The sequence below is a fragment of the Rana temporaria genome, chromosome 11, assembly GCF_905171775.1.
Source record: "Rana temporaria chromosome 11, aRanTem1.1, whole genome shotgun sequence".
In the NCBI taxonomy this organism is placed as follows: domain Eukaryota; kingdom Metazoa; phylum Chordata; class Amphibia; order Anura; family Ranidae; genus Rana; species Rana temporaria.
Window position 1 is genome coordinate 69057574 of NC_053499.1, and position 13730 is coordinate 69071303.

Consider the following 13730-nt stretch of genomic DNA (forward strand, 5'->3'; position numbering starts at 1 on the left):
GGAGACCAACAACCCACACACCACTGTAGTTCAAAACTGCAGTATTAGTTCCAAATGCTCTATGACAAATAGACCAACTGCCAAAGTGATCAGATCCCTTCTAATGACCTTAAACCAGTGAGCTAGTGTTTGGCAATCTATGGTCACAACCAGGACAGATTGCAGTGCAGGGCCTGCTAATTAGAAAAATAAAACTATAAAGGGCTTTCACTCACTTGTTGGCATTCTTAAACATAGGTGCATTCTCCAATAGGATGGTGGAATCTTAATTAAGAATGCAGACTGCAAGATTCACAGAGGTCTGCCACTATTTAACAAAATCCTCCTCAAATAGGTACGTGGCTGGTAGACGCTTGGGAAGTACAAAGAGGTGGTCAGAATGTTTCCAGTCTTCAAAGACTGCGAGCAGCAGGTACACTTGGAAGGTCTTGGCAGTTTTAGGAGCCCTAAAGGAGGCTAGAGTGTGGACAGCACTGGTAGAGGCTATGGGCTGATTCTTGAGTTTTAAAGTGGTGCAAACTGCATCAGTAAGAGCCAAAACTGAGTCTTTCAGACTGGGAGTAACTGCAGAGAACTGTGAGGCCCCGTACACACGACCGAGTTTCTCGGCAGAATTCAGCCAGAAACTCGATCGTAGCCGTATTCTGCCGAGAAACCCGGTCGTGTGTACACTTTTGGCCGAGGAAACCGACGAGGATCTCGTCGGGCCAAATAGAGAACATGTTCTCTATTTCCTCGTTAGTCAATGAGGAAACTTTGCAGCTTCACAAGGAACTTGACGAGCAAAACAATGTGTTTTGCCCGTCGAGTTTCTCGGACGTGTGTACGGGGCCTGAGTCCTTGTTTGCAGGTTGGTCCATCAGGGACTTGAGAAAGATGGCATCAGACAGTGTTTGGTGGTCGAAGATTCAGAGGTCTAAAGAGAAGCTAGCCAAAAAGTCTGATTTTTCTCAGCAGGATATTAGCAAAAACCTGAGATACATACAAGACTTTATGAATTGTTCAATGGGTGAGAATAACACAACTTTTTTCAATGCAATGCCTGCAACTTCTAAAACTCATATTTGTCAGCTAATACACCTACTACATGCAACGGTCTCCCCACTAGGGTTTTCAGCTCTGCATGGCATGGACTCTCCAATATTTTACTAGGAATGGGAAGTTTACCAGCTTCTGTTTTATTTTCAGATATGTAAAATGAATACAAATTAATAAAAAAATAGGTAAAGACCCCTAATAGCAGTGCCAGGGAGCCTAGAAACTTTGGTGTAGGAACCTCATTGCAGGATTCACAAAAGCTGGCCACACATTCTTTAGAGTCTGATGGTACAATCTTTTATGTTTACCCACAACTATTTATTGAAAGGGCCTGCATTTAAAACTATAGGCAAAACTTGATAGAATAAGAGAGGGTTATAATCCTTATCAGTTTATTTTTTGCCATCTGTGTCACATTAGGAAGTTATAACTTTACTTCATGTCCCATAGCCAAAACAGGAAGCGAGAGAAAACCCATGTAAATGAATGGAATTCCTTCTGGACCCCCAGATCATCGAAACTAATGTGCCCCCATTGGAAAATTTCCCCTCTATTACTTTTCTGTGGACAACTCAAAATGTGGGATTTTCTTTTACTTTCACTTTCAATCACAAATGGTAAACAGGACAAATAGAGTGATTCTCCCAAACGGGGGTCACAGACTGCAGTAAAAACCTAATAGGTGTTCCAATCTCTCTCCACTCTGTCCACATTTTTATTTTATTTTTTACGTTTTGCCTATAGTTGTTTGTAAGATTGTTTAGGAAGACAAATTGGATAGTTGTTGCTAAATTTAAAGTGGAACTTCAGTAAGTCTACAAGATTACATTTCTGTCATCTAATTATGGATGAGCCCGATGTTCGAGTCGAACATAAGTTTGACTCTAACATCAGGTGTTCGCCGAATAGCGAACAATTTGGGGTGTTCGCGGCAAATTCGAAAGCCGCGGAACACCCTTTAAAAGTCTATGGGAGAAATCAAAAGTGCTAATTTTAAAGGTTAATATGCAAGTTATTGTCATAAAAAGTGTTTGGGGACCTCGGTATCAATGCATTTTTTTTTTTAAACGGGGGTCCGGTTAATATTCATACCAGCCCCAAAGGGCCTGGTAATGGACTAGGGGGGAACCCATGCAGTGTTTTTAAAATTACTTTTATCTGTATTGTGGTACCCGACAATTAATTATACACGCAAGTAGTTTTAAATGACTTTTTTTCCTTTAGAAATTTCATTTTGTGCAGGGACTGTTCTAAACACGAGTACTTTACAGGCATACTATAGACACCCCCCAGGTACAAAATGTAAAGGAATATTTTACTTTTATTGTTTCACTTTAAGCATTATTAAAATCACTACTCCCGAAAAAACTTTTTTTTTTTTTTTGCATTGATACATGTCCCCTGGGGCAGGACCCAGGTCCCCAAACACTTTGTATGACAATAACTTGCATATTAACCTTTAAAATGAGCACTTTTGATTTTTCATATTCATATCCTATAGACTTTAACAGTGTTTGCGTGTTCAAACAAATGTTTGGCCTGTTCACATGTTCTGCTGCGAACCGAACCGGGGGGGGGGGGGTGTTCGGCTCATCCCTACATCTAATAATAGACAGTGACATTATAATAAAAAAAGTTTTACTTTTTATCATTAAAATAAATACAAATTATACATTAAAAATATTTCATATTTATTAGCCTAATAATAATGTTTACTTTTTTTTTTTTTTTTTACACTTTGTTCCCTTTACTGTAATTGTTAGGTCATTGTAAACATTGTATTACTTTTAGCACCATGAGTTCTTTCTTACTTTAAATAAATGTTACCTTATTTTTAAGAGGGGATCTACTCTTAATATATGATGGAACAAGATATTCAAAAATTCTTCAGGATCTGTTGAGAAAACAAACACATCATAGAAAATCTGATGTTCTCCAGCTCCACTTTTATCTTTAACACACCTTGCATCACCACTAGACTGAGTTAGATAGCAAAGTGTGGAAATGGTCCACAGGACTGTACATCTGGTATTGCCTTACAAGCAGCTGCATTTTACCAATGTCTACTTCCATTATTTACAATCTAACCACCTTCTTCGTGCATTAGTCACACTCAAATAGACTACCTGATAAGATATACCTAATATATATATATATATATATATATATATATATATATATATATATATCCTAAAAATCATGATAAAACTCTTTGCAAACAATCACTAAATATAATTATTATAGAAGTCTATAAGATTTCAAAGTGCAGATGCAGCCAGCACAAGCAAAGAATCAAAACAAAGCTGCAGCTAGAATTAAGCTGTAGTCATCTCCCTAAGGTAAGGAAACAGCGTGGTTTCTAGTACAGATTTTAGTGGGGCTAGGGAGAGTGAATGAGTGTGCTTTTTTTTTTTTTTAAATATACTGTACATTAAAGTGAATCTATGGACAGGCTATAGGCAGTAAAGTATTCTCCTATTTTTTACATGCAGAAAATGAGCTTCAAAACATGTACACACTGACCTCTGTAGCTGCTTTTACTCTGGATAAATTAATTCTCAAAAATTCACAGCAGAAAAAATTAAGAAGTTCGGGTTGTTCTCTTAGCAGCTAAGCAGATTCCCCCCTCTTCCCGAAGCACCTTCTTTGTCTTTGCAATTAAGATTAGAATGTTGGAAGGCTTCTAAACCACAGCTAGGGGAATAGGGACAACCGGGAGATGAGCTCAGGTTTCTAAAATCATTCTGTCAGCAGTTTAGGGGGGGAAGCTTAGCCATTTAGGGAATCAACCTCAAATACATAATTTCTTCTACGGTCAACTTCCAGAATGAAGTTCTCCATGCTGTTTGCAGAGATCAGCTATGGCTTGCTTTAAAGCTGAACTCTAGTCTTACCTTCATTCTTACACTGCTTTACAGGCTCTCTGCTGTACAGAAATAGCTTACTCTGATTACACTGCACATTGTGAGCTTTAAATAATAAAAATAGAAAAATTTCCATAGCATGTTGATTGGGTAGGGAAAGGTGGTAGGGTAGCAGGGGAAGGCAAACTACAAGCAGAGTAAACTTCAGCTTTAAAGATTATTTTCATAATGTAAAATCATAAATATCTATAGGGATGATCTCCAGGAAAGCTTTACTCTGTTTTATCATTCTATACACAGTATGTTCCAGTGTTTGGTAACATGCTTCTATGAGTTACCCATTCCAAATGCACCTTTCCTGCTAGCTATAAACTGATAACCTGCCTTCATTACCAAACGTTTAGAAACTTAAAATAGTAATAGAAAAGTAGGAGGATTCAAGAGCAATTAATAACATTTTCCAAAACAGCAGCCACAAGTTCCTTTATGTCCCCTAAAAAGAGTCTGAGCCAGATTCAGGTACATTTGCGGCGGTCTAACGTATCCCATTTACGTTACACCGCCGCAAGTTTTAAGTGCAAGTGCTTGATTCACAAAGCACTTGCCTGTAAACTTGCGGCGGCGTAGCGTAAATGCGTCCGGCGCAAGCCCGCCTAATTCAAATGGGGCGTGTATCATTTAAATTAGGCGCGTTCCCGCGCCGAACGTACTGCGCATGCTCCGTTTTGAAATTTACCTCCGTGCTTTGTAATCTTTTGAAGGGCGCCGTGCGTTACATCCTTTCCTATTCACAGACGACTTACACAAAAAAAAAAAAATTAAAATTTGACGCGGGAACGACGGCCATACTTTAACATGGGCAGTCTAAATATAAGCCATGAAATAGCAGGCGTAACTATACGCCGACTAGCGACGACGTAAGAGAATGCGACGAACGCGAGTACCTTCGTGGATCGCCGTAAACAGCTAATTAGCATACCCGACGCGGAAAAATACGCAAACTCCACCCAGCGGGCGCCGAATTATTACACCTACGATCCGAAGGCGTACGAAGCCGTACGCCTGTCGGATCGAAGCCTAAAGCCGTCGTATCTTGGTTTGAGGATTCAAACTAAAGATACGACGCGGCAAATTTGAAAATATGCCAGAGTATCAGTAGATACGCCGGCGTATTTCTACTGTGAATCTGGCCCTCTGTTCTCAACCTAAGAGGCCAGAGTTGTGCTGAAATAACCATGGTTGTCTTATAAAACACTAGTAGACACAAACCTTTTTCTTCTGATGTAAATCCTGATGCAGCTTCCACTTTCTCCAAAATTTTCCTTAGTTTCATTATTTTTGTTGCACATACATATCCATATCTAAAGGTAAAGATAAAACATAATATAAATTAAAAACTGGTGACCACAACAACAAAAAAAGGATTTTTGTATTCACTGTAATATCCTATTTTTGGAGTCCATTGAGGGTACCGGAAATCTTTAGCCTTTGGGTCTTACTGTTCATCTGTATCCCTCAATAGACTCAGAGCAAATATGAGTTTGCACTCACCATAAAATCCTTTTCCCGCTTGTTTAGTGAGAGAACAAGAAGTCTTTAACCTTTAGGGCGACCAAAAGCAGTCAGAGGGGTGGTTATACAAATTCTAACAGGCCCAAGAAAATAGGCAATTGGGTACTACCTACATTTTCTAAAGCCACCTGAAGTACTGTAAGCTCATAGCTGGCATTAGATGAGGCCTGAACATCCGCCTGGTAGAACTTTGAAAACAAAACAAGACCAGGCTGTAGCCTTGCAAATCTGGGAATATATGCTCGATGCCGATAAGACCAAGAAGTACTTACAGATCTAGTACAGAGTGCCTTAACAGAAACGGGGTGCAACACGATTCTTAAAAACCATAAGCTTTGATGATGGTCTGCCTGAGCCTACTAGAGCAGGGCGACAAGAAGCCGAATTCACCCTTACAGGGTCCACATGGGATAACAAGAAACTACCTTAGACAACAAAGACGTCCTGGATATCAACATTACATTGTCCCTATGCAAAACCAGAAAGAGTTCCTGACAGAAGGAGACCTTGTGTTCAGACAATTGCCTCACAGAGGTGATGGCTACAAAAAACACCACCATACAGGTGAGAGTAGGTGAATGACTCTAATGCATTGAAACTGCAGTTTCTGGTATACAGATTTAAAAAATACTTGCGTCCCACGATGTCACAGGAGAATGAACGAATGGGAGCTATAGGGGAGACTCCCTGTACAAAGATCGTAATCGAGAAGTGAGAGACCAACAATATCTGAAACAAGGTAGAAAAGACAGAAAACTAAGGCCCCTTTCAGACGTACGGACAAACGGCCCGTTTATTACAAGTCCGTTTACGGACTTGTAATGCATCCCTATGGGATTGTAGACGTTAGCGGATGAAGAATCCGCCAACGTCTGCAACCATCCGCCTCCGCAAAGATCCGCTTTTGCGGATGGAAAAAAACCCTATTTTTCTTCCGTCCGGCGGAACGGATCGGATGAATACGGACACACGGTCCATATTTATCCGATTCCCCATAGGGGAGAGCGGAGGAGAGACAGGGCGGTCTCTGCACTGTGTGCGGGGACCGCCCTGTCCGCCGACAGCTCAGCGGGGATTTACGGAGGAATCCCCGCTGAGCCAAACGGGCTAACAGGGCGGATCGAAACGGATCCGCTCCGTGTGAAAGAGCCCTTACTCTGATGCTGAGAGCCAAACACGGGTCCAGAGACAGCTGTAGGAGAGAGGATTCAAAAACAAGTAAAAACAAATCTTGCAAACGAACAGAGAACAGCAGAGCTGAACACTCTCCTGAGGACACTAGCTAAAATGCACTAGCTGAGGCATGCTGGTTGTGGGCAGGGTTATTTTGTGCAACAAAGCAGTTTGTTTTGTTGCCAGTGTCCATTTTTCCTATAGACGGCACTATAACCCAAAGGTAAAGATTTCCTGTGTCCCTCAATGTACAAGAAAGAAAACTATTACTGACCTGGCCATTATTATGACATTGTATTGCCATAGTCTACTTCTCAGCATAGCAAACATTTATTTATCATACAGTGGGTATAGAAAAAGAATCATCCACTTTAAAATGATCACGTTTTGTTGCTTTGCAGCCTGAAATGAAGACAGACACCATTTTTGTTTTATCCAGCTGTATTTACTCAGTACAAATTTTCTAAATGTACATAATATAATTGGATACCAACATTTATAGGTAAAGTTGATCCAGGGAATATCCAATTGCCTCTTGGGGGATCAGGAAGGATTTTTTCCCCTGCTGGAGCAAAATAAATTATGCTTTGCTGTTTTTTTTTGCCTTGACAGTATGCATTAAGGTGAAAAAACACGAACCTTTACAACCCCTTTAATGACCAGGCCATTTTTTGCGATACAGCACTTTTTTAACTGACAATTGCGCGTGTGATGTTGTACCCAAACAAGCTTCCTTTTGGTAGTATTTGTTCACCTATGCGGTTTTTCTTTTTTGCGCAATAAACAAAAAAAGAGTGACAATTTGGAAAAATATATATATATATATATTTTTACTTTTTGCTATAATATCCCCCAAAAAAATAAAAAAAATGTCTTCATCAGTTTAGGACAATATGTATTCTACATATTTTTGTTAAAAAAAAAATCAAAAACAAAAAATAAAATAAACGGATAATGACTGGTTTGCGCAAAAGTTAAGGGATGTATTTATGGCATTTTTATCATAATTTTTTTCTTACTAGTAATGGTGGCGATCTGTGATGTTTATCGGGACTGCAACATTGCAGGGGATAGATCGGACACTTTTTTGGGACCACTGACATTTATACAGCGATCGGAGCTACAAATAGCCACTGATTACTGTATAAATGTCAATAGCAAAGAAGGGGTTAACACTAGGGGGTGATCAAGGGGTTAAGTGTGTTCCCCAGGAGGTGTCACTAACTGTATGGGGGCTGGGCTGACTGGAGAAGGAGAGAGATCATTGTTCCTAATCACTAGGAACAGACAATGTCTCTCTCCTCCCCTGACAGGATGGGGACCAGTTTACACTGACAGATCCCCGTTTTGCCTGTCTCTGGAGCGATTGCGGGTGGCTGGCAGGCATCGAGTCCACTGGACCCACCGGTTGGTTCCCCATTTTGTGAATGTGCGTGTGTGCGCACATCCACATATCGCTGTGTACACGCCCAAGACACAATGATGGCGATTTGCGCAGGGGAGCAAACTTGCCGCAGTACAACTGAGGCGGGCGGTTCGTAACTAGTTAATCTGTGTGTTTCTTTCTGCCCGTTCTCTTCTGGTAACTAGTAAACTGACAGAAGAAAAGCCAAGCTGGGAGCAGCCTGTATAGACACAGAGCAGTGGGTGGGCAAAGACGGAACATAGACAGGAGTGGGCAGGGCTTCACAGGCCGGCTGTGATTGGAAGTGGGTGGAGTCTCATTGGGACTTCTGTGGAGAATGAAATGCCAGAGCTTTCCATTGACTGGAGTAGCACCTCCCTCAGTGATGTCAGGAGGGCACGCTGTAGTCTCTTCAGAGAGACAACATGCAAAAGTGGGCAACAGGCATTTAGAAACAGAGGCAGCACTGTTGTCTCCTCATTAAAGGAAGTGAACATAAGAGCTTTCAGCTGCAGGGGACAAGGTAGATATGTCAAAATCCTGTTTTTAGCAAAACAACCACTGAGATGTTTAACAGACTGTATAGTTACATAACACAATGATTTTTTCATTTTGACCATAGTTCTTCTTTAAAAAAGAAGCATTTTTTTTTTCATGTTCGATTCATACTTACCTATGTGGATGCAACATCAGACTGATGCTGTATCTGTCCCCCACCTTCTCTGCACTGAGAACTGAGCCACGAACACCGCCGATGGCTCAAATTTTCACAGATCCCCGAGCAGAGCGATGCTGACTGTCAGTCAGAGTCTCTCTCTGCTTCTCCACGCTCATTGGAGAGCTGAGCTATGGAGGGGTGGGAAACGACAGTCTCAGCGGGGAGCTGAGACTGCCATCAATCAAGGCAGCTGGCGGATGCAGATTTGGTAGTCAGGACTTTAGACCGCTCTCTTCTGAAAACGGGCCACAGGAGTGCAAAACGAATTACACTCCTGTGACTCAGAGGAGAAGCCCAGCCTACAAATATCTGTCTGGACTTCTCCTTTAAGCTGTGTAGGTTTTTTTTTAACTGTCAGGGCTGTAAGGATGTGGAACTCTCTTCCACAATCAGTGGTGTTGGCAGGAAGTATGGATAGTTTTAAAAGACTCTTTGATGAGAATCTTAGCGAAAACAATATTCAGGGATATGGGAAATTATTTTTCTACACACACAGTGAACTGGATGGACTGTTGTCTTTATTCAACCTTACCTATGTAACTATATAGGATAGTATATATTGTTTCCCCTTTTTATTGGTTGAACTAGATGGACTTGTGTTTTGTTTTTTTTCAACCAGACTTCGGTAACTATATAACATGTCAGAAAAAAATAAAAATAAAAACACCCCCTCTTAAAAATTGCTTGTAAAACACAATCTGATGTAGATAATCACCTTCTTAATGGCACACAAAGCCATTTGACTTTCAACTGTGATCAGCTGTGGTCATTTTAATTAGCTCAGCATGAAAAAAGTTTTCCAGGAGCATTTCAGTCCCTGATAGTGCAATTAAAGCAAACAATCAACTGTGGGTGGCAAGGCACAGTCAAAAGATCTGTGGGATAACGTTGTGGACAGGCACAAGTCAGGAGATGGATACAAACAAATTCAAAGGCTTTATCAAGCACAGTGAAGTCTATTATTAAGTGGAAGGTATTTGGTACAACACTGACTCTCCCTGGATCAGGATATCGCTCCAAACTGGATGAAAGAGCCAGGAGGAAACTGGTCAGAAAGGCTACCAAGAGGCCTACGGGAACTCTGTAGAATTACAGGAATTTGTAACAAAGAGTGGTCATTGTATGCATGCGACAATATCACAAAATTCTCCACAAATGTGGCTTGTATGGGAGGGTTGGAAGAAAAAATCCACAAGAAAGGCTACATGCAGTCACAACTGAGCTTTGCCAAAACGCACCTTGAAGATTCTGAGGCCACATGGAAAAAGGTGTTATGGTCAGAAGAGACTAAATTCGAATAATTTAGCCTCAACACCAAATGATATGGCGGAAATCCAATACTGCTTACCATCCAAATAACACCATTCCTACAGTACCGCATGTAGGTGGTAATATCTTGTTGTGGGGTATTTCTCTGCTACAGGGACTGGAGCACTTAAATTCTTGAGGAAAATCTGCTGCCCTCTGCCAGAAAGTTGTCATGGGGAAGAAGGTTTACCTTCTAACATGACAATGACCCAAAGCACATAGCAAAAAAGACCACACAGCCATTGAAGGAGAACGAGGTGAATGTCCTTGCATGGCCTAGTCAGAGCCCAGACTTAAACCCCATTGAAAATGTGTGAAATTACTTGGAGACTGCCGTCCACAAATGGTCACTATCAAATGTAACTGAACTTGAGCAGTTCTGCAAAAAAGAGTGGGCAAATATTGCAAAGTCTAGGGGCTAGATTCAGCAAGAATTTACGACGGCGTATCTATTGATACCGCGCGTAAATTCAAAGCTGCACCGGCATATCTTCTTTCTGTATTCAGAAAGCAAGATACGCCAAAATTAGGCTAAGATCCGACTGACGTAAGTCTCTTACGCCGTTGTATCTTAGTTGCATATTTGCGCTGGCCGCTAGGTGGCGCTGCCGTCGATTTTAGCGTAGAATATGCAAATGAGCTGGATACGCCGATTCAGAAATGTACGTGCGCCCGGGGGATTTTTTTACGTCGTTTGCGTAAGGCTTTTTACGGCGTAACGTTACTCCTGCTATATGAGGCATAGCCAATGTTAAGTATGGACGTCGTTCCCGTGTCGAATTTTTAAAATGTTACGTTGTTTGCGTAAGTCGTTTGCGAATAGGGCTTTGCGTAAATTACGTTGACGTCGAAAGCATTGACTATTTGCGACGTGATTAGGAGCATGCGCACTGGGATACGTTTACGGCCGGCGCATGCGCGTTTGTGAGAAACGTCATTTACGTGGGGTCATGTTTTATTTGCATAAAACACGCCCACCTCTTGACAATTTGAATTCGGCGCGCGTTTACGCCGGCAAATTTACGCTACGCCGCCGCAACTTACTACAAGTGCTTTGTGAATACTGCACTTGCCTCTCTAAATTGCGGCGGCGTAGCATAAATAACATACGCTACGCCCGCACAAACTTACGTCCCCCTACCTGAATCTAGCCCTAGATGTGTAAAGTTAGTAGAGACATATCTCAACAGACTAAATGCTGTAATTAAAGCAAAGGGTGGTTCAATAAAATACTGACACAAGGGGCGATCTTTTTTTTCCCAACTCAGTAATTCTGTATTTTTTATCATTCTTTTTATTAATTTTAACAAGGGATTACAAAAACACAAAATGCCACCATAAAAAGCCAAGACAATATTCATTCAATAAACTAACCACTCATACAGGAACACTTATAAAAGGTGCATCACCCTAGGACCTTGTCATAATAACAATATATATCATAATTCTTCCTCAAAGAGAGGGCAATCCCCTCTCCCACCCACTTATCCTCCACCCTTTATCACCCCCAACTTCCTGTGTTTGTGATGTGACCAGATAAAAATAAAAAACGTGATGAAAAAGCATACGAGAAAAGGACGAGACCATATGTGATAATTTAGGGGGAATAAAAGTTGGGAGAATTGCACCTTCTCTACCTTCCTTCACCATAGTCTCATAACCACCCCCTTTACCCCCCCCCCCCCTCCCTCATAATTACCCATTCAGGCCCGATATGATTGATTTTTTTTTTCTGACACGTTGGTGTTATTTCCTTCACTTGGATGTTAAAAGTTGCACTGAGTAAATACAGTTGGATAAAACAAAAACTGTGTGTCTTCATTTCAGGCTGCATATTCATTGTATGTTATGTATAACTAATATTCTGCAATCACCTGCTGTAATTTTTAAAACGCTTATTTAAATAAGTTGTTATAACACATTTTATCTGCCACAGCAATCATTATTTTTAGGCATGTGATTGTTATTTTCAGCAATTACAATGGCAGATACAATTTTTATATCTTATTAAACTGAGCCTATGAAAAATCATTACCAGTACTTTGGTGCTGCTCGGGAGCTGATACCACAAGGTACCCGTAAATCATTTTCTTTGCCTCTCTCTGATTTAGCTTTGTTTTGTTACTGGCCAGTCTTGAACACCTTAATGGCCACTTAGATCACTTTTATTGGAAACGGGGATGGCAGTAGGTTGAGCTTAGCCCTGAAGTCAAGGAAACTTAGGCCCCACTAACAAAGTGAAACAATATCAAAGAGGGGTACAGAGGAAAATGTTCAATTCTGTCTCGTGGCAAAGCAATGTTGAACATGAGCAGTAAGATGCATCGTGAGACTTGTTACAAGTTTACAGCCTTGTGAGCCCCCCACTGTATTCCTGGTTAAAGCAAAGCTATACTTACCTTCACTCCAGTGCTGCAGTGTCCTGGAGCTAACTGCCAGCTGCTGATATCTTTGGCCAGTCTGCTACTGGGTACCGATCTTTGGCCATTTTCATTGGCCGGGCTGAAATTATGTCATTCATCTCGGCTCTGCCAAAATTGTACACTAAGCTGTGCATCCGCAGTTCAGTGTACAGGATGGACAGACAGGTAAGAAACTTTAATGCGGGAAAGACATAGTAGGTCTCGTCTGCATCAAAAATTCCGCCTCTTTGCCATTTATTTAAAAAAATTTAAGTTCCACTTTAATAAGGTGATGGCAATTATGCTAGACATCTGTTCTCAAGCAAGTAAGAAAGTTAAAAATAAAGTACATTGTCACTTTAAGCCTAAGTTGGTAATTGGACTTCTGCAATAGATCAGGGATATGCAATTAGTGGACCTCCAGCTGTTGCCAAACTACAAGTCCTATCATGCCTCTGCCTCTGAGTGTCATGCTAGATGCTGTCAGAGTCTCGCTATGCCTCATGGGACTTGTAGTTTGGCAACAGCTGGAGGTCCGCTAATTGCATATCCCTGCAATAGATTATACTTGTCCACAGTAAATCCATCTTTACATGGTTACATTACAGATGTTTCTGTGACTGGCAAGATGAAATAATAAGGGCCCTTTCACACAGGGCTGTCCATGTGCGGGCTCCACTTTAGCTCAGCAGGGATCGTTCCGTCAATCCCTGCTAAGCAGGCAGATGACAGGTCGGTCTCTACACCCTGTGCAGGGACTGACCTATCAGAGCGCCGCTCTGGCTTATAGGGGATCGGATGACGATGGACCACAGAGTCCATTGTCATCCGATCCGATAGACAGATGTAAAAGTAGGGTTCCCTCCATCACACTTTGGCGGGTCGGGTGTCAGCGGGCCGCTGACATCCGTGGCTCTATAGAGGAGCAAGGAGCGCCCGTTCAGGTCCGCCCGTGTGAAAGGGGCCTCTCTTAAACATTGCTAAACCACCAAGCAATGTGTAGAAAACACACTGGATATTGGGATAAGGACACATCACATATCAGCAATGCATGTTATTAAATATGAGGCTGTGATTTAACCTACATTCTTAGAGGATTCACAATCTCCGTCCTAAGAAGTGCTTGTGTTTCACTGTAATATTCCACATCCGTTTTCTCTTTCGGTCTCAGAAGGACAGAGTCTAGTACTGAACTGAAGGAAAATAAGCTGTATGGAAAGATGAGCGCAGTTTTATAATGTTATCAGATG

At 41.4% G+C, this 13730-nt stretch overlaps 1 protein-coding gene across 2 annotated transcripts in view; it reads right to left on the reverse strand.

Moving 5' to 3' along the window:
* Window positions 1–13730, reverse strand: part of CYLD (CYLD lysine 63 deubiquitinase) — a 133070-nt gene that overhangs the window by 25919 nt on the left and 93421 nt on the right. For both annotated transcript variants that reach the window (XM_040328703.1, XM_040328702.1), the window contains 3 exons: window positions 13566–13688; window positions 5172–5263; window positions 2866–2932 (listed from right to left, as the gene is read on the reverse strand). In XM_040328703.1, the coding sequence (XP_040184637.1) occupies window positions 2866–2932; window positions 5172–5263; window positions 13566–13688 (282 nt within the window). The remainder of the gene's footprint in view (window positions 1–2865; window positions 2933–5171; window positions 5264–13565; window positions 13689–13730) is intronic.